The sequence below is a fragment of the Tyto alba genome, unplaced genomic scaffold (genome assembly GCF_018691265.1).
Source record: "Tyto alba isolate M040663 unplaced genomic scaffold, T.alba_DEE_v4.0 Super-Scaffold_8, whole genome shotgun sequence".
Lineage (NCBI taxonomy): Eukaryota > Metazoa > Chordata > Aves > Strigiformes > Tytonidae > Tyto > Tyto alba.
The window spans coordinates 18,871,252-18,893,869 of NW_024881329.1; the positions used below are offsets into that span (position 1 = coordinate 18,871,252).

The 22,618-nt window shown below is 41.0% G+C and overlaps 3 protein-coding genes across 3 annotated transcripts; 2 read left to right on the top strand and 1 right to left on the bottom strand.

The window, feature by feature from the left end:
* Nucleotides 1–5,358: 5,358 nt before the first annotated feature.
* On the top strand, nt 5,359–6,333 carry LOC104363025 (olfactory receptor 1019). The gene has a single exon (XM_009969410.2). The coding sequence runs from the start codon at nt 5,359–5,361 to the stop codon at nt 6,331–6,333; it is 975 nt and encodes a 324-aa protein (XP_009967712.2).
* A 6,500-nt stretch (nt 6,334–12,833) lies between these two features.
* Nucleotides 12,834–13,772, top strand: LOC104363023 (olfactory receptor 13C9-like). Its single transcript, XM_009969409.2, is given in 1 exon segment — nt 12,834–13,772. A coding segment is annotated over 1 exon segment (939 nt).
* A 5,524-nt stretch (nt 13,773–19,296) lies between these two features.
* LOC104363022 (olfactory receptor 5F1) lies at nt 19,297–20,289 on the bottom strand. Its single transcript, XM_009969408.3, has one exon. It carries the CDS (start codon nt 20,275–20,277, stop codon nt 19,297–19,299), a length of 981 nt encoding a protein of 326 aa, XP_009967710.2. The 5' UTR covers nt 20,278–20,289.
* Nucleotides 20,290–22,618: the final 2,329 nt, after the last annotated feature.

Genomic DNA, 22,618 nt, shown 5'->3' on the forward strand with positions numbered 1-22,618 from the left:
TGTTTCTTCCTATTTTCAGCTGTTAATCATACTCAGAGGTTGAGGCGCAGGAATCCTAGCAACTGCTAACAATTCAGTGGTCTGTGATAAAGACCTGCAAGAGATTTCAATTCCCAGATCGAAATTTAGGTGCAATAATTAAGAAACAAAACCAAACCAAACCTCCCCCCTTTTTAAATATATATGCATAATAATTTTTTTCTTTTGTTGTATCATGATGCAGCAATTCTTTTCCTTTAGTGCATCTGAATTTCATTCAGTCAACAAGGCAACTGACTGGGAACAATTTCTACACAACTTCCCAAATGGAAGGAAATTTTATGCATTAGAAGACTTACGTGCTAGGGAAATATTTCTTTTTTTCCTAGATGCAGGAAATGTTTCTTCTGGGGAATGTCACAGATTTTATATCTTCCTTTTGGACACGGGAGACACTGATGTTCTCAAGGGAAGAGCAGAGAAAACAATTAAAATGCTACTGATGTTGTTTTAGTGTGGAAATGTTTAAATGAAACGATATGCTCTAAAGATACCGTATGGACTCTTGGAAGTGTCCATGTACCCTGGGATCAGGTGAGGAAAGCCAAAGCCCTGCTCTGGTTGCCACCAGAGCAGCGTGGTCTGGTGGAAGGTGTCCCTGCTCATGGCAGGGAGTTGGAACTAGATAATCTTTAAGGTCCCTTCCAACCCAAACCATTCTATGATTCTATGAAATGCTTTGACTGGAAACCCATAAACAGTATTTTTTTAAAGCATCAAAACAGTGCTAAAATGATGATGGATGTTTTGGCAATATAGAGTCCCAACCTGTGATCTGGATCCACATACACAGGGCCACTGTGACCTTGAAGCAACTGCTTTTTCAAAGCATTTCAAATGCACCTCAAAGTGATTGTGACAATTTAGAAAATTAAATTCCAGCAGTCATTAGAACTTTTGGTAACATAATTATGATCCTATCAAATTAAAAGGTGCTGGTTCTCACTAGCTAAGGTCCCTATATCCTACAAAAATTATACACTCAGAGGAAGATTTAGAACAATTTAACATGTTACTTTACTACGTACGTTAAGTAGTTAAGTTAATCTCTTTCATTAATATCAATTTAGGGTGGTTTTTTTTTTTTAAAGGAGCTAATTCTTATTCTTTCATAGGAGAGTTGCGGTATTAATTGACTGAATAAGAATATCAAGCAGCTATCTAAGTGGACAGATACAATTAAAAAAGGTTTCATTTCAGCTGCTCTTCACTAGCAGGTATCTAACTTGTTTGACAAATGTACAGCTGATATATTTTTCTGTGAGGAAACTTGAATAACTCAACATTTTTAAGCTTTATTGCATTGCTTGCCTTTGCCTTCCTTCTATCTAGTTCGTGGGTACAATGGAGGGCATATATATGTTCACAGGCAGGCACTTAAGGTCTTACGGTTTCATTTCTTCTGAACCTGAGACATTCCTCCCAGTAGTGTCCAATAACATCTAAATGGGATGAGGACAACTTTGAATGGCACGCAATTTTTGTTGGGCATAACACCAGACCTCAAAGGCTTTGGAGGTCAGAGGAACCCTAAAAACACATGAAAGTGCATCTTAACTGGGTTTAGGCATCTAAAAGTTATTAATCTAAATTAGCTGGGCTCTTTTAGCTATCATTGGCAAGAAATAGACTCTTCCAAAGGACCACTCATCCCATCGTAAAATAAGTTTCTAAGGAAAATGGCATGTATTGCTTTCTGCAGGTATCTCTCACCCTCCCTACACTGACTATAAAATAAGCCCAGATGGCTAGGTTAGCCTTGCATAGCTCAATTTTATGCTGCTGAAGTTATACAAAATAGACCCTCCCCTTCCTATCCCCATACTCTGTCCCTCAGCACTTACGCAGAACAGAGCTTGAAGCTCTGGGGTATGAGTTCAGATGACACCCCTGAGGCAAGACCCTAGGTATTGACCAAAACAATCGCATGGGAGGAAAGCAGAACCCTGCAGCAGAACCAATTTTTATTTCTCCTATTTCAGCAAACTGACTATGAAGACATGGGAAAGTGCCATGGAGGTTTCCAGTAGCCAGCAATGGAGGTATTTGGAACTTCTGAAGCTCTGGGCACAAGCTAAACCATGACACATGACAGATGTAATGGATGCTCTGGTTTGGGTGGGGAGTGATGTGGGAAAATGCCTTCTGGAGGAATATGGGAAAATTACCATGTTTGGATTATTTTTCATCTCTGCTTTTTCATTTGATATTCTTACTATGGGGTTCACCACTCAAACAATTAAAAATTACTTATCTTAGCCTAACTTCTAGACTACTTCTGTAATCCACGTAGAGAAATAATCACTCAAATCCTAAAGTATCCAGAGTGCAAACATCTATATATATGGGGACTGCTTATCTGACTTCAGGAGAGGACTGTGTATCTCTCTTCTGATCCAATTGTGCTTTCATGGACCAGTCATGAGTCTAGTATTAATCAACTATCTCAGATGACTAGACTGTAAATCAGTAAAAATACATCCTAATGGTCCAATAGGGAAGACTGCCAGTGATGTAAACTATCTTTAGATCTAATAAGGAGAATGCAGACTGAGTTTCATCTCGCATGTGTTGGTATTGTTTCATGAGGGCCAGCAAAAACTTGAAATAATTATTACCCTCCCTTCAAGTCAGCTCCTTCTAGCCCTCATACAAAGGCTGATCATTTCATGAGGCCAGCAATCCTCTGCGGCCCGTTGCTCTGTATGACCCCATGACTTAAACAATTTTTGTCCAGAGAGAAAACGTCATGTGTGTGAAAACACAAAAAGAAAGCTCCAACTTATCGTCAAAATAAATGTTAATGTTACCTAGAGAAGAACATGAATTCTTTGCTTATGTTCTGGAGGGTTTTTTCATTGTTGTTATTTTCTTTTTCCTAATGAGCTCTGTATTCATGAACCAAAGACCTCAGCAGACTGCAACCATTGCATCCCTCAATGGGATCCCTCTGGGACACAGAGCACTTGGGGGAGGTTGATTGTGGGAGTTGCTTGTGAATACTTTGCCATTCCCCCGCTGACTGTGGGTATCACCTCATGGGCAGTCAGTGCCAGACGAGGAGGGGCAGAATGTGCCAACAGCTTGATCTGTAGTCAGAGCTTCTCTAAATGCCATTGTGTGTCCAGCTTTCTAGCAGCATTTGTTCCTGAGGAAAAGAAAGCAACCTTTTTAAGGTTAGTTTCCAAGGTAGGAAACATAACCATAGCCTGAAATACTATAAAATCTGACAGACTGTTAATTGTATCACTGTTTTATTCTCTATCCTTACTCAGTACTTTAAATCTTGCACAGAGAGTGCACATAATTGCAGTCTATGCTCATATACACAACAGTAAAAAAATATAATGAATTTACATATAAGGAAGCGTAAAAGTAAAGTCTACCAAAAAAATAATGTAGTCAGAAAGGAAAATTGTTTTGACCTGGATTCTTTTTCTTATTTTGAAAAACAGGAGAATAAATACTTGTGAATGTCCATGTGGCTTCTTTTCCTAAGATGTGGAGACTTTTGGACTCTTGCTCCTGGAAGTTTGTACTTAGAGTGACAAATGACATTCAGGTCAGTACTCCACAAGAGAGGTCCCTGCCCTCAGCTGGGGCAGGTCTGCGATCACTGCAATTCAGCCATTATCAGTGGTTACAGCATATACAGGGTTGGTTTAGGATTTAAACATGTGTAAATCTTAATCTCAAACCACCAAAATCCACAGAATTTCTAATATTGGCTTGATGAGCACCAAAATGTGGGGTTACCGCAAAAGAAGAATCATTTAACATTAATCATCAACTTGTCATTCAGACTGTAGTGGTGGTCACTACAAATAGTCCAACTGACTTGTCTAGAATTCCCTATAGCACAGAAAATTATTAGCAAACAATCTGTTGGGCTCTGCAAGTTGCTGTTAATCAGTTGAACTACTGTAACTGTTTGAAAATGCACTCTTAATTACTCTCAATGCGATGCAAATAACTGCTTAAAAGATATTTCAGCCATTCAGTTGTTTCAGGAAGAAGCTCCACCTTGTAAGCTCAGACATCCATTTAATACTTGGAATTAACAGTTCCTATTTTCTACAGAACTCTAAACAGAAACCTCAAAACAAGACCACAATCGGAAAAAAAGAGAAGCATTTTTCTTGAAGCCAACATTTTAAGAGAAGTGAAAAGGTAATTATGAGGTTATAATGTTCTTTCCTTTGTTTCACCGGTAGGCATGCTGTTATTTAACATGCCTATAAAGTCTGATGGTCTGATTTATCTGACTAAATATTATCCCCTCCAGAGATAGACTTCTACAGCTTATCTAATCATTGTGTGCTTTTCATAAGCAGTGCTAAGAAACCAGTACCTCTAAGAAGCGATTCATTTCACCACAAAGTAAGTAGCAATTTTACGTAGCTTACATGAATTCTGCCTTAAAGAGCCTACTTCTTTTCTTTGACTGTAAATGAAGCCTTGAGTGGCTACCTTAGATGTAGCTATCCACCTAGGAAGTAGGTAATGTTAAACAAGATGAATTCTATCTTCAGTGTCAGCTCCTATGTTTCCTTCAATTTATATACAACTCCTTTCTTACTGCTGGACTAAACAAGTGTGATTTTTGTCAGGACAGATTTACAGACTTTCCTCCTGCCATTAGCACAAACAGGTTCAGGGACGCAGAGCAAGGTCCATGACTACACTGCCCCTGTCATGTTCTTTGAATTATTATGTTTAGAATCAGCAAATAAACTCTAATAAGATTATCATCTGCTTTTTAACACGGATTTTTTTTTTTTTTTTTTTAATTTGGGGGTATCTTCCTTTGAGGACTTCTCAGAACTGTACTGGCCAACCTAAATATCATCCTTAGAAGCTGCGAGCAATTTATTACTCCGTTATTTAACAACAGAGCAGTTAACCAGAATCATCCCATTGTTCCTCCTAGGCACCATGAACACAGATAACTATTTGAGAAAATGTAACAGTAGAACTAAGCAGGAAATATTTTAAAAGATCTAAAAATCTTTAAAAGAATGAGTAACAAGTTTCTCCTCTTTCCTGGAACAATCTCAGCAATGAAACGAAAGTAATCCTTCTTTGAGACTGTCATTACAGAAGTGTTAAATGGGTAACAGCAGGCTTATCGAGAGAGTTAAGCATCCAGTTCTTGCATACTAACAGACAACTAGGCTTCCATTAAAATAAAGCAGCATCCAATTTCCTTCTACTACATTCCTGCCTGATGTTCACAGCATCATTATGACTTATTCTTCTATCCAGAGTTGTAACTTACTTATGTTCTCTGATTTTTCTCCCTCTTAAAGATTCAGGTTCATGAAGGGAATGCTCAGAAGAAACAAGACAACTGTTGATGAGTTCATTCTCTTGGGAATCACAGATATTTGGGAGCTACAGGTCATTCTCTTTGTGCTGTTCCTTCTGATCTGTATCACCTCAGTGGTGGGGAATCTTGGCATGATTGCATTAATCAGGCTTGACTCTCAACTCCACAACCCCATGTACTTCTTCCTCTGCCATCTCTCTCTGGTAGACCTAGGTAATTCCTCAGCGGTTGCTCCCAAAATGCTAATGAGCTTCTTTGAAGAAAGGAAAGCCATCTCTCTGCCAGGGTGTGCAGCCCAGATGTACTTCTGTGGAGTCTGCATGATCACTGGGTGTTACCTGCTGGCTGCAATGGCCTATGACCGGTACATGGCCATCTGTAACCCTCTGCTCTACGTGGCCACCATGTCTCAGAAGGTTTGTGTCCAGCTGACCGTGGGATCCTACGTAGTAGCTACTGTGAATGAAATAGTGCTTGTCAGCTCAGTGTTCAGTTTACACTTCTGTGGCCCTAATGTCGTCAATCACTTCTTCTGTGACATTCCTCCACTCCTGAAACTTTCCTGTTCCAATACTACTGTCAATGAATGTGTGCTTTTTACCATTGCTACTTTTATTACACTGAGCACTTTAGTATTCATTGTTGTCTCTTATGGTTATATCCTTACCACTGTCCTGAGGATCTGCTCCTCAGAGGGCAGGCATAAAGCTTTCTCCACCTGTGCCTCACATTTGGCATCAGTCTTGGTTTTTTATGGGACTATGATCTTCATGTACCTCCGCCCCAGTTCTAGCTACTCCCTGGACCAGGACAAAGTGGTGTCTGTTTTCTACACACTGGTGATTCCCATGTTGAATCCCCTGATCTACAGCCTGAGGAACACAGAGGTGAAGGATGGTCTCAAGAGAGTCCTGGAAAAAGTACTTGTTTCTGTTAGAAATCAAACTGGTAAAGAGGTGTCATAAACTAAACAAAATAAACCTGGACATTCTTGAATTTCAGTCTCCATTTGGCTACTGACCATTTAAACTAAAAGCAAAGAGAAGATATCAGTTGTGAGGACCCAAGTGCTTCTGCATGTCATTGCTACAAGACATACACTAGCTTCTTTCTCCTCTGTCAGGGTGTAGCTATACTGTCTGATTTTACCCTTAAACCTACTAATTATACTCCAAGCCTCACGTACACTTCTTTCCAACATGCCACCCCTAACTTTAAAGACTTGGTGTTCTTTGTGTCACTCCATAAGGAGCTGTATTTTTCAGGTTGAGAAGCATCCTTCACATTATTTAGTTCTTCTAGCAGATCTTCAGGAGGGAACGATGGGGCAAAGAGGAGATCCAGGTCCTCATAAATGTTTGCTAAGAATAAATCTGGGCTAGTGTGTTTGAAACCAGGAACATTTCCAATTGGCAGCATAGTCTGTGTTTGCAGAAGCCAAGTTTAACATTACTAATGACCGGTGCTGTTTTAAGATCAAATAAATGAATGCTACTTATGTGCATTCCCCAGATAAGGTTCAGCAATCAGACACAGCTTGATGCAATCAATATGTGACATCTTTACAGGAACCTTTGCTGATACAGAAAGCCCATCTATTTTTAAAAGACAAACAAAAAATCCCAGCTGTGGATTTAAATAGAAAATGTCATCTAAGATGATGGTTCACCACTCACAAATATTTATTCATTAGCAGAACCAGTGCCAGACCACACCATGTCTACTGAAGCCCTTAGGAGCAGCAGAGAAAAGGAGAGCTTTTGCCTCAAAATACTTGTGGGGATGCTCTTCCTATGTGCCACACTTAGGACAACGAGAGAAGGGAGGCGTTAGAAAGGGCTGGTGGCCTGTAAGCAGGCTGCTGGTCACTTTGTTTGTCTGGCCAAGCCCTGTGCTTGACCACCACAACTGGTCCCATCTTCTTATTAAATTGTATTTGTAATGATGAGCAATGTGTTTATGACTACTTCTGCCAACAACTAGGTTTTAGATCTTAGAAAGTCTTTTGGGGAAGAGATAGAACCACATGCCACGTATAAGCAATGCAATTACTTCACCATAGTCAGCTGGGACATCAAACAAAATCTTTTATCCACATGACCATGCAGAAACAGCAGAAAAACGCACATACCTGGTAGAATGAGAACTCCTGGTCACTTCCACTGTATGTGATGGGTTGGGAACAGAAAGAAAATAGTTTTAAGGAGAGATGGAGCAGAACATCAGAGTGTATCCCTAAAACCACAGAGTTTTATGAATAAAAAGGAAAGGGATTTAATATTGAAGATATTCAGGGATATTTCATACCTGCACTAGGTGGCCTGAGCGGTGTTTTCTTTCAGAGTCTAAGGAAGTTTAGAAGTAGAGGCATGTTCCTGCAACCTATCCGCATGGCTACCATCACAGAGCTGCAAGGGCCATCTGGTCCCCAAGGAACAGGGTGCAAGGAGCCAAGGAGGACACAGGGGCAAGCAGTGCCTCACTCGTGGGGCACAGACCCACAGGGGCTGAACACAGCAGGCAGAGCCAAGGGCTGGCAACGGGCTCCATGAACAGCCCCAGGAAGCAATGAGATAGGTATAGGGTCCGTCACGATCAAAGGGAAAAGGGCCAGGAACAGGACTGGAAACTAAACTGCACTGTTGATCCAGGATCCATCCAGGAGACAGAGACACAACTGCTTAAATGGGGCTCCTGGGCCATGGCCAGGGGCATGTGTGTGGAGCAGTCCAGATGAGACTCATCAGGTTCGTTAAGTCCTGTTAGTGCCCTCCAGGTCTTGGCAACTTCTAGGTGGAGTTGGGAAGTAGTAGCAGGAAGGCTGAGTTTTGGTTATGAAGTAGCAGAATAATAGGAGTGAGAGGGTGAATCTCTGTAAGAAGAGTCATTCTTTAAGAAAAGTTGAGGAACGCATTACAACTCCACTGATAAGAGCTGTCCTATGCCATTTAACCCCTCCCTTTGTTTTCCACATTGAAAGAACTAAACATAAATCTCACTTTCTGAATCATCTGAAATGCCCGCTTTACATGATGATAAGTTTTCAAATGCAAAGTGCAAACACGTAGATAATCATTAGCATGGGGATTTCATCAACACAAGGTATTTTTCTTCACTTTGTTTGGACTCCCCTGTATTTTATTAATTTACAGGGATAGCTTTGTACAATTAGAGGGGAACTCATTCCAGGTTCTCCTCCCAGCATCCTGGTGCAAAAGAGCATGTCAGAGCAGACTGTATTTGTAGAGGTGTGAGCGAGCAACTGCAGGGAAAGACTGGAAATTCTTCTGAAGCAGTGGTATAAAAAAAGATCACCAAACAGAGCTTGCCAACATTTTTTTGCCTGTCTGATCTGGCCATTCAGTGATGGCCCTGTCTTTACTCCCACGTTGCTGTTCCAACAGGGCAGCTCCACTTCTAAGAATATGAGAATAGTTCTGTGGTGCAAGATGAGTCAGCCCAGGGGTATCGATTTCTGACAGCAGCTAAAAATAGACGTTCAGAGAAAGAGTATCAGAAACTGAATGAGTGTATTATGATTCTTCCCTGTTAACATTTTCCCAGCTCTGGCAAAAAAAAAAAAAAATCACAGCTGTTTGACAGAGCTCCCTCTTTCTAATGTTGTAGGCTAGTGGGCACAAGGAAGAAAAAAAAAAAAAGTCTCATTTTTGAGGAACACTTATGGGTGAGCACCTAGCTGCATGAGGGGGTTACAGCTGATGACCACTGCTCAGAGATGAGTACGCCTCTTTATCTTGTCTGAAAATGCTTTTTTTCGTAATGGAAGAAGGTCCAAAGTGAGGTTTTACTTCCACTCAGGCCTCCAAAAGTTTGAATGAACCTTTGGCACAACCCCATCCAGCACTGACACCTCATCAAAGATGTGTCAAGAAACAAATCCAGTCACTGAGCCCAAATTTTTGCAGTTCAAACAGCTGAAGTTAAAAAACCCCACAAAACCTAAATGTATTTGCTGAATCCTGTGCAGTCCCCTCAGAAGCTCTTCTGACTTCTTGAGGTGTTTGTCTTGGGTCCAAGCAGATGGGAAAGAGTTGAGTACCTGGTGCTAGGGAAAGATATCTAGATTCTCTGTGCCACCACTGCCTTCCCACCCCACTGGCCCTTGGCAAGACATGGTAAGTCAATACCAAATACAGGTATTTATCCTCCTCTTTCCTAACAGAGATCAATCACTCTCTAGAAGTGCCGATTCATCTGAGCTGAATATGGAGGAAGCGTTGTTTCCCTTGTGCTCTGAAAATGGCTATTTTCCCCGTTTACTATACATAAAGTTAGTAGCTTAGACCTAGAAACAAATTCAGACATCTGAGGATTTCACCTTATGAGACTTATCAGATTCTGCATCTCCTGATGTCTTCAGACTGAAATTGGAGTGTTGGTGTGTTTCACCCTCAGAGAAGTCATTTGGCTCAAAATAGGAATAACTGGATAAAATTCCATTTATAGACAATCCTCTAAAAACTCCACAAATCTATTAAAATATTTGGTCTCGAGATTTGGAGTGTAACATACAGTTCACCAAGTCTTGAACTGAGAATGGGTAATTTTAATAACTTTTACTACAGTTACAATTGCTTATGACTTAAATACTTAAAAGTATGCTGGGGCTTGTGCTTACAAGAAGTAATTGCAATGTTACCTCTGGGACCACTTCCCATTGGCAATTAAAATTAGTTTTGGTGTCTCAAAAGAGAACTTTTGAAATGTGATTTCAATAATTCCACTACTTTGTTATCACTTTGAATAAGTTACATCTTTGTGAGGGACCAAGCCACTCCATGTTTATTTCTGACCTACAAATATCTAACATTTCTTGAGGTTGGAGAGGGTGTCCACAATTTTCTTTTGTGTATCCTGCTATCAGAATTCCCATTATTGGATGTGTTTCAACCTTCTTGCAGATTTTACATTTTCAGGTACAGAAAAAACATTCTTTAATTTTGCACATCTCCAACAGAGATGTGTGAGGATGATTTCAAGATATTTTGGTCTATGTGAGAATTCACAAAGGTCCAAGGTATGTTTGTCTCTGCTGATAAATATGCCATGATAAGATTATGGTTTCTCTAAGAAACCTCTTTCAACCTTGAGCAAAGTACTTACCTTAATTTTGTCTACTTTTTCTCATTTATAAAACCTAAATGACTCTCATCTCTCAAACTGCTTTGAAATCAAAAGATGCAAAGTTCAGAGCCTGTGCTATCTACTAATGTCAGTAATATAAGGAGAGGATTTTCAGGAGTAAGTGGTCTAGAAGCACAGATTTCAAGTCCATGGAACTTCTCATAAGCCACCTGTTCTCAGATACTTCAAAGTATTTAAAAAACTAAATCCTATAGAAAATCCCACTCTAGTTATTTATAATATTGCTAGATTAAATTTCCCTTCTCAGTCCCAGAGGCTTACCGTTTTCAGATCCTGAAGGATGGTTTTTTATGTGGTATGATAGTAATCAAAAACACTGCCACAACTGGTTTATCGAAGACAAAATTTAACTGATCTTTGCCTACACAGTCTAGTTATGTAAATTATAAATGCCTGAACAGAATCAGAAGTTGAATATAGCTGTTTATGTTGGTACAGGCTTTAAAATGATTGTGTGTATATGTGCTTAAATGAGAGAAAGACGTCTCTCGAGTTCTACATCTATCTTAAGAAAGATGCTGAATTTCATATTATTCAGGTTCTTATAGATTACATCATAACTGATAGAGTCCACTTAGTCTAGAGAGTTCATGTCTTGAATAAGAATTGGATTAATCTCATTAAACATCAGGGATTGGATCCATCTCACTGAAATTTAGGTGTTTGCATATGAGCTGATTGCCACATTCACACAGGTGCCAGTGAAAAGCTACTTGATACAGTTCATACAAGTCTTCAGCTCTTTTATCATATGTGCTTGTCCCATAAAGATGTCTTGAGTGCTTTGGCACCTAAATCCGTTCAAGTCAGGAGGGATGCAGCTGCCTTTGAGGACCAGGAGATAGGTGCTGAGCAGGCTGGGCCCCCTGGCCTGCCATGGAGCCAGAGTCCTCTGGTTCTATGAACTGGGACAATAGCTCAGCCATCTCACCCACCTGAGACAGTAATCTTGGGCTGGGGCAAAATGCCTCCTTGAACTGAGCTTCCTAGGGTTATTTCTTAACCTCCCTTTCAGAACAGTTTCTGGTTTGGAAAGATGCTTCACATTTTGCAATACTTTCCCTTGACAGCATAATTGCTAATGCAGGTTGTGTGAGTCTGCTTGGTCTTAAAAATACGGGATGGGATTCAGTTTCAGGTTAAGGCATCAGATTTAGGCACCTACATATAAACATTTATATGTAAGTTATACCTCTAAATTTCTGTCATGTGTGAAGAATAAATCAGATGTCAAGGTTAAGTTCAGAAGGCTGAACAGCTGAGAAGTTGAGATAGCTGAAGTTATCACCTAATATCTTGTCACCTGAATTGCCCTTTAGAGTCCATTGACTGTATCAACTAGGCATCCAAATAATTTGTTCAGCCATAGCAGTCTGGTACCACTTGAGACATCCCGGTGTGACTTGTCATTTGTCCAATTTTCATTCCAGAAGAGCACAAACCCTCCAACATCCCTGCATCAAATGTGACGGCTGCCCTCTGAAGTCTCAGATACCCTACAGCATATCAAGTGACATTTATTAGTGTCTTCCAGAGCATTATTAACGTAGGCATTCTGCTACTCTCCTTTATTACACGAAGATTCAGGATCCAGCAACTGGTGACCATATACTACTCACAAACTTTCTTGTGGTGAAGCCTTAAAACATCTTAGACAATACAGAACAAAGACAGCAGATGAACAGTAGGAGCTATAGTGATGAGAATGCCATAAGATCCTAGATATACGTTAAGATGGTTGGACATATTTAATTTGTTGGATGTGGTCTGTGTGCTGAATGGCTTAATTGCAGGGAAATGACACAAGTTTATGGATATTTGTCCAAAAGGGTAGATCTGTGTCATAGTAAGTGTCTGAAGGATTGTTTCACTCCAGAAGTCTGTTCTGTGTTTCTTCCATTGTTAAGAAAGGATATTGATAACTAGGATTTTAATACATCATCTTTTGATCTAACATTGAATTGTTATTTCCTAAAGAAGATAGTAACTCTGTTGGGCATTAAAATTTGTATAAAGTAGGTGTTCTCCTGTTAAATCTGTGTAATTAGACCGCAACCAACATGAACAGGGGTTCAGCTAAATGTACAATGAGACAACTTTCTCAACAGTTTCTTATTTCTCTGGTCATCTTAATAGATAATATAAAATGGGTGGTATGCTGTGTCTGGTATGTTATTTTCCACAGCAGATTCTCTCCCCTTCAGAGAGAAATATAAGTCCTTGTTACACTTATTTGCAACAGATTTGCGTTGACTTTGTTACTATTTCATATCTTGGCAGTTAAGCCCCTGGAATAATAATGGCCAGGGAAAACCAAACTGTAGTGACAGAATTCATTTTTCAAGGCCTTTCCTCCCATCCGAGGACACAGTCTATACTTTTCATAGTGTTTATGGTTTTTTATCTGTTCACAATTGTTGAGAACATCATGATTGTTACAGTGATCAGAGCTGATTGCCAGTTGCAGTCACCCATGTACTTTTTCCTTGCCAACCTGTCCTTCTTAGACATCTGCTACATCTCCAACAACATCCCCTAGATGCTGGTGAACCTCCTGACCAAGAAGAGGACCATCTCCTTCTCTGGATGTGCTACTCAGATGTATTTCTCTCTGGTTTTTGGCATGACAGAGTGTGTCCTGCTTGGGGTTACGGCCTATGACTGATACATGGCAATATGTCACCCCTTGCGCTATAGCACTGTCATGAACAAGAAGGTTTGCATTCACATGGTCGTGGCTTCCTGGACCAGCAGCCTGCTGAGCTCCCTGGTCATCAACAGCCTCACCTTGCGGCTGCCCTTCTGCAGGCCTGACATCTTGAACCATTACTCCTGCGAAGTGCTATCAGTGCTGGCCTTGGCCTGTGCCGACAATGCCCTCATTGAGTTCATCTTCATCTTCAGCATCCTCATAATCTTCATCCCCTTTCTTCTGATCATCACCTCCTATGCCCATATCCTTTCTACCATCTTGAAGATTCAATCTGCACATGTGCAATCCAAGGCCTTTTCCACCTATGGATCTCACCTGATGGTGGTAACTATATTCTATGGGACAGCCATCTCCATATACATGAATCCTAAGCCAAGGTCTCCACAAGACCGGGACAAAGTGGTTGCAGTGTTTTACAGCACTGTAGCCCCAATGCTGAACCCCGTCATCTACAGCCTCAGGAACAAGGACATGAAGCATGCCCTGAAAAGGGCAATGAATAGACCCAAATCCCTGTTTATTTAAAGGCTTTTCAGTGATTCGTAGTATTGCATTTAGTTTCATGAGTTGAAACAATACTCAAATGTCATGATTTCTCTACCTGCAATTGTTCTAAACTTATTTTTACAAAGACTGAGATGAAATCATAAATGTGCTAAATTCAACAGCACCTAAACAAAAAGACCTTGCATACAAATAACTTTCTAAATAAAGTTTGGGATATGGTCTAAGATCCAGAGGCTAAATAAAGACATTGTGACTTCAGCCTACCTCACTCTGGCAATTCATTTAAAATAGAAGTGGAAAATGTCAATAGCATAATGACAAGAAAGAAGAAAAAGTAGTGAAAGAACTGTGAGAAAAATTAAGTGTTTTATATAAAGCTTAAAATGAATTTTGCCTCTGAAGTGTTTCATAATTAACTCCAGAACATACAAACATTTAAGTTACGTTGCAAACATGAGCTGCTACTGTGATTTCTCTTCAGACCTGAAGATTTCTCAATGTCTGTTTTGTTGGTTAGCAAGCAAAACTGCCATCTTCTCCAATAAAGGGTGCAGTTGTTTGCAACTAATATTTATCCCCTTGCTTTGTGAGTGTTTCTCAACCCTGTTTCCATAACTCACTTTGCTTCCTCTGTAACTGATTTCTGCCCCTCTTAATTCCTACTGCATTTCAGTCCAACTCTGGGTCTTCATGAGCCAAGATCCTTCAATTTTATTTTGTCATGTGGACAGCTAACAGTAGATTATTTTGTTTTCTGGTTTGAGTAGGGCATAATCAGGCATAAATATCAGAGAGAGGTTTTCTTTCTGTAACTCAAAGACAGATCCTGAGGCCTTGAGTAACCCAGGCAAGATGAAGAGTATTTCAGACCTCCTGAACCTACTGACAATTAAACTAACCTTTTTAAAGATGGCCTTTGTTCTCACATTCATGTAACACAGATGTTTTTGCTCCCCACCCACTGGCTTTCTCAGTCATGGATGACTGTGCATTCTCCTTTATGTGGTGAGGGTTTATCTGTTACTCAGTGACGTTATAGCCAAACTCTGGATGCTGTTGTATGGCATTGTAATTCCAATTTCATATCTGAATCCCACACTGACTACAGAGGGAGAACACCTCTCCACAGACTGATCAATCTTCCTTATGTAAACATATTTTGATGACTAAAGTTAGATGGAATAATTCAAGCCTAGAGAAACCTACAGAAAGTCCCTCCTCAATGGACTTCAAAGTCTAAATAAACCAGTGTTTGAAAAGAAAGCAAGAACATATCCCTACTACATCTAAGACATGTACAGCCAAAGCAGATAGACTGTTTTGAAAGCCAAAATCTTGTCTTTCCCCTTCAGTTTTGTGGTCGAAACTGTTCTAAGAAGTACCCTTCAACCTTGTCCCTTTTTCCTTCTGCCTCTCAAATAACAATCACCAGAAACACCTGAGGAAGGTATCAGGAAAACCAGATCAAGTGTATTGAAAGTTACAACAAAACACAGTGAAACACAGTCGACTTTCTGATCTTTAAAGACAAGAGTCATGTGTTTTTAAAAATCTGTAGTGAAACACCTAAGTCTAAGCTCACTCCCAAGGTGGTTCACTGGACTCCTTGTATGGTGGGAAGAGAAATTCATCCCATGCTACAGTAAGTGTCTAAGGAAGTACCAGTGAATTATCTATAAATGAGAGAAGAAGAAGAACCACATTCATGAAATCGGAGAGCTAGATGTAAATTTGTTTGCTTGATAACAAGCAGCAGTGCAAAAAGTTCCTTAACCTGGCTGAAGCAGAGGTGGAAAGGTTTCAGAAGGGTGTTGAGGGGACATAGCAGTGGAGAGTGCAAGGCATCTTCCCAGCTGGTTTGCTAGACACAAATCTGGAAAGCATACCTTACTGGTTTCAAAATGGCTGGATAAATTGCTCATTCATAACCAGCGTTAGACTGAGGGAAAGCTGTCCAAATTCTACAGCCGTAATAAAGAAAGGCATACCAAATCCAGACTGCTGCCAGGACAACACACTGACTGATTTGTGTGTGAATGGAAGACTAAGCAAGCAATTCTCACCTTAATATCTCCTTTTTTTCTTTTTTTTTTTTCCTCAGAAACATCAGGTAATGAAATAGATATGATTGAATAATATGCTTGAAGAAATGTAAAATACAAATAAACTGTACAAGCATCAGTGATCTGGTGCTTGTTTTGTGTTTCTGCCTCTCTGTCTGTCCAGGAAAACTGACTTTTAGATACCTGTTTTAAGATGATTCTAAACAATGAGGTTTTAGACTGCCAGAGCTAGGCAGGATGAATTTCTGCTTTTACAGATGCAAGTATACCTGTAAACTTACAGGTATACAAACACTCTTTCCCCACCCCACCCAGCATGACTGAGGTTTAACAACACATCTAAAAATAAGAGTTGTTCCAGATACACAAATTTGTAATTATAATTTCATGGTGTACATTATTTTTTTTAACATTTGCCAACACAAAACAACCAGCCTCAATAGGCAGGATTTGTATTGATGTGGTTTCCTCTGCAAGCTAGCAGAAAGTGGAGTCCCAGCAGAAAATAAAAGAAGCTTTTTTCAGTGACACTAGAGTCAACAAACACTTCTGGGCATTGTGAAGAAGCCTCTAATGATCTCGAAACCTTCTTAGAAAGCTCATAGTAAACTTACCTTATTCTTCCTAACAAGCCCCTGGGGACAGACAACTTCAGAGACTCTAAGGAGAAGGAAACTTTCCTCTTTGTTAAAGCACTTCTAAAGCAGTTTAGTTTGTCACAACTACTCCACACCCTGAAGTTGGTGGTTGGAGAGTTTCTGGAGTTGGCATACACTTTTCCTGCTGTCCACTCGGTTGGTTGGAGTTTGAAGGATAACAGCTTTGTGCATCGCACCACCAGCAGCTGAGAGCAGCTGCCCCTGGCCAACAACTTCTGTTTGGCAGAAGTCAGTTAGCACCTTCCAACAAGTGCCTGGGGCATCACAAGGGGTCCATCAACAGCCACAGCCATGGCAAGTGATGAAACAGATTCTGGGTTCGTCCAGGCAGTCCGGTCAGAAGCAAAAGACAATGTGGCTGGAGACAAAGTACTATGTGCATACATTTGCCCATCCAGGAATAAATCTATCTACAGCACAGGCCCAAGGTCCATCCAGGAGCCATATGCAGGCAGGCACACCTACAGTGAGGTGTAGGGTAGGCCTGAAGGCCCCCTAAAATGGGGAGTCCTAGTCCATGGGAGGGGGCGAGTGTGTATGTGGCGGGGCGGAGAATCCGCCAAGCGAGGCTGATCAGGACCACTACAGCCTGTTGTTACCATCAGGGTCCTGACCCACCTGAACAACCCCAGTTCACAGATGCCAACTGTGCTGGTGGTTCTTGGTTGCTTTCTGCTGCTTGAGGGGCTGAATTCTGTGAGGTGGTCTCCTCCATAGCCAGCCCTATCAGCAAAAGCATGGCTTGATCTGCAGCCATCCAAGGCTCATCCCGACACTTGCACTCCATTTCCCTCCCTTGTACAGCTCAAAACATAGTCCTGCCTGCTGCTGCGTTGCAGCCTTGCATCTCCCTGAGACATGCTGCTGCTTAAAAACAATTAACTTTGATAGGGTACTGAATAGCATTAATGTGTTAAAAATGCTAAATGTTGTGGAAAATGCTATCAGTCCTTATGAATTAATTGTTCACGCAGGCCAACATCTTGACAGGCTTAAGGGAGTTCATAACCTCTTGCTTCAGAGTGAGGAAGCAGACATTAGCACCTTATTTCTCTCTGAGAACTTCTTGGCATTGAGCACCTGCCTGAATAACCGGAGAGGTGGTGGATGGCATGAGTTCCTTGATGCAATCTGGAGCCAGCCCCTGTGAGCACAAGAATTGAGAAACACCATGCACAACACGGGGGTCTGCACCCTGAGGTGCTGTCAGGAGAGTCACGCGTGAGGAGAGACTGAGCAGTAGGATGGCTGATGAAATTCAACATATCTATATATAAATCAATGCACAGGGGATAATAAAAAAGCATTAACTTCAGCTCAGAGCACCAGATTTTGTACTTGATCACTGTTTTATATTCTGTGCTAAACTAAGCAAATGGAAAAAGTGCCTCTGGCTCTTAATATAATCTAGAGAATAAAACTTACTTTAAGGAAAGACTCAGAAAATGTATTTGAATAGGCCACTGAATGTGTTATTTATAGATACAGAAAAAGTGTATTCAGTTCAAGGGGATGAAGCTACACATTTACTATCCTAGAGAGTAGTGGTGGTCAACAAATAAGGTAGTGCAACATTTTGTGATACAGCTTAAAAATATTCAGATATCTAACATAACTTTGTTCAGAATAAATAAAACTTTATATTTTATCATGGCTTTTAAAATATTCTTCATTTAGTACTGCACATTAAAGCTCACACTTAGCATATGTATCAAGCATTCCGGAAATATGGTTTCCAGTCAGACTGCTTAACAAAAATGGAAAAGAGAAACAAATAGTTCTGGTTAACCAGAAAAAAGTGATAGAGGTTCTAAGTAGATGCAAATACTTTGATGGGAATTCCAACAACTGCACCCTGTTTTTCAGAGAGACATGGAAAGGCTGGAGAAATGAGTCAGGAGGGACCTTATGAAGTTCAACAAAGTCCTGCACCTGGGGAGGAATAACCCCAGGCACAGTAAAGGCTGGAGGCTGACCAAGTGGAAAGCAGTTTGGCCGAGAAAGACCTGGGTGTCCAGTGGGACACCAGGCTGACCATGAGCCAGCCCGTGTGGCAAAGAAGGTCCAGAGTCTCTTGGGCTGCATGAGGAAAAGCATTGGAAAAAGGTCAAGTCAGTGAGACCACACCTGGGCTGCTGTGTCCAGGTCTCAGCTTCTCAGTGCAAGAGAGAGAGGACCTGCTGAACCAGGGTTGGTGAGGGAGATTAAGGAACTGGAACATCTCGTACCAGGAGTGAGCTCAGGCAGTTCAGCCTGGAGAAGAGAAGGCTCAGGGGGCATCTTGTCAGTGAGTGGAAATACCTGTCGGGGGGAATAAAGAAAACAGAACCAAACTGTCCTCAATGGTGCCCAGTGAGAAGACAAACTGAAATAGAGGGAAATCCATTTAAACATAAGAAAAAGCTTTATTCCTGTAAAGGTGATCAAGCACTGAAAACCCAGAAAGGTTGTGGGGTCTGCATCCTTAAAAATATTCGGAGTAGACACATGGTTGACCTGGCTTTGAGCAGTTGGTTGGACTAGGTCATCTCCAGAGGTTCTGTCAAACGTCTGCCATCCTATGATTCTGTGTGAAGATCCAGACCGTCACCATCTCTGGCTCCTAGACTTACCTTTTACCTTGCTTTGCACAGTGGCATCATGGTTATTACATGGGAGGTAGAGTAACTGGGTGAGAAGTTTGTACTGGAGACAAAACTGATGTAGTTATGTTAGTGGGCACAGTCTGAGAACAGACCAATTAATTTTTCAACCCTAACACATGAGATGCCAAATGGTTTTGGAGGCAACAGTCTCAGAGATCTACATGAAACATTCTCCTTACAGAGAGAAAAAAAGGAAAGTAATAGAACATGAGATTGTCTTTTGGAAGTCCATTTTCCTCCTGATAAAACTACTAAGGGCATGCTTCACCTCCTTGTTTCTCAGGCTGTAAACCATGGGGTTCAACATGGGGACTATAATGGTGTAAAAGATGGATGCAATTTTCTTGCTCTCCAGGGAATTTGATGAACTGGGTTGCAAGTAATTAAAAGTTGCAGATGCATGGAAGATCATGATGGCTGCCAGGTGGGAGGCACAGGTGGAGCAGGCTTTGTGCCTGCCTGCAGCAGAGCCCATCCTGCCCACCGCCACCAGGATGCAGGCATAGGAGGTGAGGATGAGCAGGTTGGTGGCCACCAAGTTGAAACCCACAAGCACAAACATTAAGCACTCATTGAGGTGCGTGTCAGTGGAGGCAACAAAAAACAGTGGTGGCCCATCACAAAAGAAGTTGTTGATGACCAAGGGACCACAGAAGGACAGCCGGAGCAGGGCACTTATGTGCACGGTGGCATTCAGCAACCCTGCAAGGTAGGACCCAGCAACCAGGCTCATGCAGATGCCAGGAGACATGATAACCTTGTAGAGCAGGGGCTTGGAGATGGCCACATACCGGTCATAAGCCATGACAGCCAGCAGGTAAATCTCAGCTGTGGCAAAACCAGCATAGAAATAGAGCTGTGTGAGGCAGCCAGCAAAAGAAATTACTTTGTTTTCTGCTGGAAGGTCCAGCAGCATTTTAGGGCTGATGGTGGAGGAATAGCAAATGTCTATGAAGGACAAGTTGCCGAGGAAAAAGTACATGGGGGTGTGAAGATGGGGGCTGACGCTGATCAGGGTGATAAGGCCGAGGTTTCCTGCTAATGTCAGCACGTAGGTGCCCAGGAAGAGCACAAAGAGGATGGGCTTCAGTTGTGGGTGCTCTGTGAGTCCCAAGAAGGTGAGCTGGGTCACCTCGGTGCAGTTCTCATCAGACATTTTTACATCACTGCAAAGAGACATGGAGGGAAGAGAGTGAAAAAAAATCCTGATGCAATTTCCACTTCATAAATATCAATGTAAAAAGTTGACACTGTCATTGAATTTAAATGGAAAATTAAAAAAAAAATGTAAGAACTGCTGATTTTTTTTCATGCAATGACAGTGCCAACTCTGGAAAAAAAAATCAGCAGTTCTTCAAAGGTTTTTTTTTTTCTTAAGTCCTTAACAAAAAGCGGTTTGTCACAACCTCTTCTTTGACCTATTATTCCCTTCCTGTTTCAAGTCCCATATCTGCATAAGGATTTTTTGGGCACACAAAGTGTTTCATAAATATCCTGTCCACAGTTGCACTCATAACCTTGTTCACACTGATGCTTTTTCCTGTAATTCAAACATTTAGTTAATTTCAGAGTTCTTAGGGCTACAGTTAATACGACATCCTATCACAAAGTGAAAGCATAACTTGGAATTTAACATCCTGGAGAACAGTAGCTCTGCTTTTTAGTCTAGGAACCGATATCTTTTTATCTACCCACAGGCTAGATAGTCTTTCCTTCTGGCATCGATTCCTTGGTGGTTAGAAGTAAGATCCATCTTGCTTTGGGTGACCACACTGTAAACAGCTATAGATGAGACGACAATCTGGCCTCCCAGGGAACATAATAAAATTGGTTTTTCTGACCTATTATGAACTATTTTGCTTAGGATAAGACAACTTACCCTCTGAGGGGATGCTGTCTGTGTGTCCACTCAGAGGGTAGATGACCTGTTCAGACGTTGACACTTGCACTCTAGATGTTGAAAAGGAGAGGGTATCAATCCCAGCTGTTTCCCTGCAGACCGTCATGCATGCATGAAGATTGACACTTTCACCTTTAACACATTGATCAAAGATTGCCAAAGTGGGTAAATCCTAAGGCAAATTTTCCATTCATTACTTCCTTCCCAGTTCAGGATTTTGGTCTCTTTTGCATTGCTGATGTGAAACTGCTCAAGCAGACATCTAAAATACACATCATTCACTTAAAAATCCAGAGCCAACTGTAGTTAAATAATATTAAATGTATCTGATCAGAAACTTCTGAAATCAATCAAGTGAAATTAATCTCAGCATTTTTACAGAATGACGTACTACTTCTCTATAAAAAAGTTTTCACTGTTCAACCTTCCTCAAACAGCCTCAAAGATACCTACAATTTTATACTTTTCAAACCTTCTTTCAGTATACTAAGAAATACCTTAAGGTCTCATTTTCATAGGCTTTAGAAAGGATTTTCCAATGTGTAATGGAGTGCCAATGTGCTCCTCCAACTCGATGCATGATACAATCCTTATCTTTCACTTCCACTAGTATCTTTTTTGAGAAGCTCTCAACATTATTATCAGAAAATATGCTTGCTAAGATTGGAGCCAGAGACTTCTACAGGGCAATTCTATCCATCTGAAAAAGCCCTCAGATATTTGAGATGAATTATCACTTGTAGTTTTTTTACTACTTGCATTTAATGAGAGACAGCACAGAGCGACACTTACGGAGTTTAGGTGTCTAAATTTATTCCTAAGAGGAGAAAGGTCTGCGCATATGGCAAAGGAATTAACGATCTAAGATATAACCAAGTGCATATAACCACTGAAACAACAAAACTGATGAAGAATACCTAGTGCAAGCAGGTGGCCTTCATGTATTATGTGACCCTTAAGTGAAGGTCCAGAGTAAGTAAGAATGACTTAACTGGGGACGATGAGACAAGAGGATGAAGCAGCCATACCAATGAGAGAAAGTTACACTCTCTTGCAATTTTATGTTCTGTCAAATATTGCCTGCACCATCTACAGGAGCAATGGTCACGTCCGGCTGCCTACAGGTACCTTCAAAGCCCCATTTCTCCATTCATCCTCTGATCAAAACTAGGTGTGTACCTTGTACCTTTGGATGAGGCACAGGTGGCATACTAGGTTTGGGGTATTCAACCTCACCAGTCACTAAAAGTTCTTACAGATTACAGTAGTCATGTTTATTCTCTTATTCGTTCACATCTCTTCTCCTGAAGCTCCTGGGGGTGATGCAGTGAAATACATTTGAGGAGAATGTCTGCAGGCTGCCTTCTGTCAGTACATATTCTCTTTTTTGAGATCTCCATTATTTTGAGAATGGTGACCGGTGCAAGATATTGATACCTGGCTAGGTATTTCTAACAATTATGATTTGAAGCTTCCCTCAGTTCCTCATCCTGTTAATATACACTGGAATCCTCTACAGTCTTCAGCCAAACTTGAAATTTCAGACTCTTATGCCATTTATCTGGATATCACTGATTCCAAGACAAACTTCCAAAAC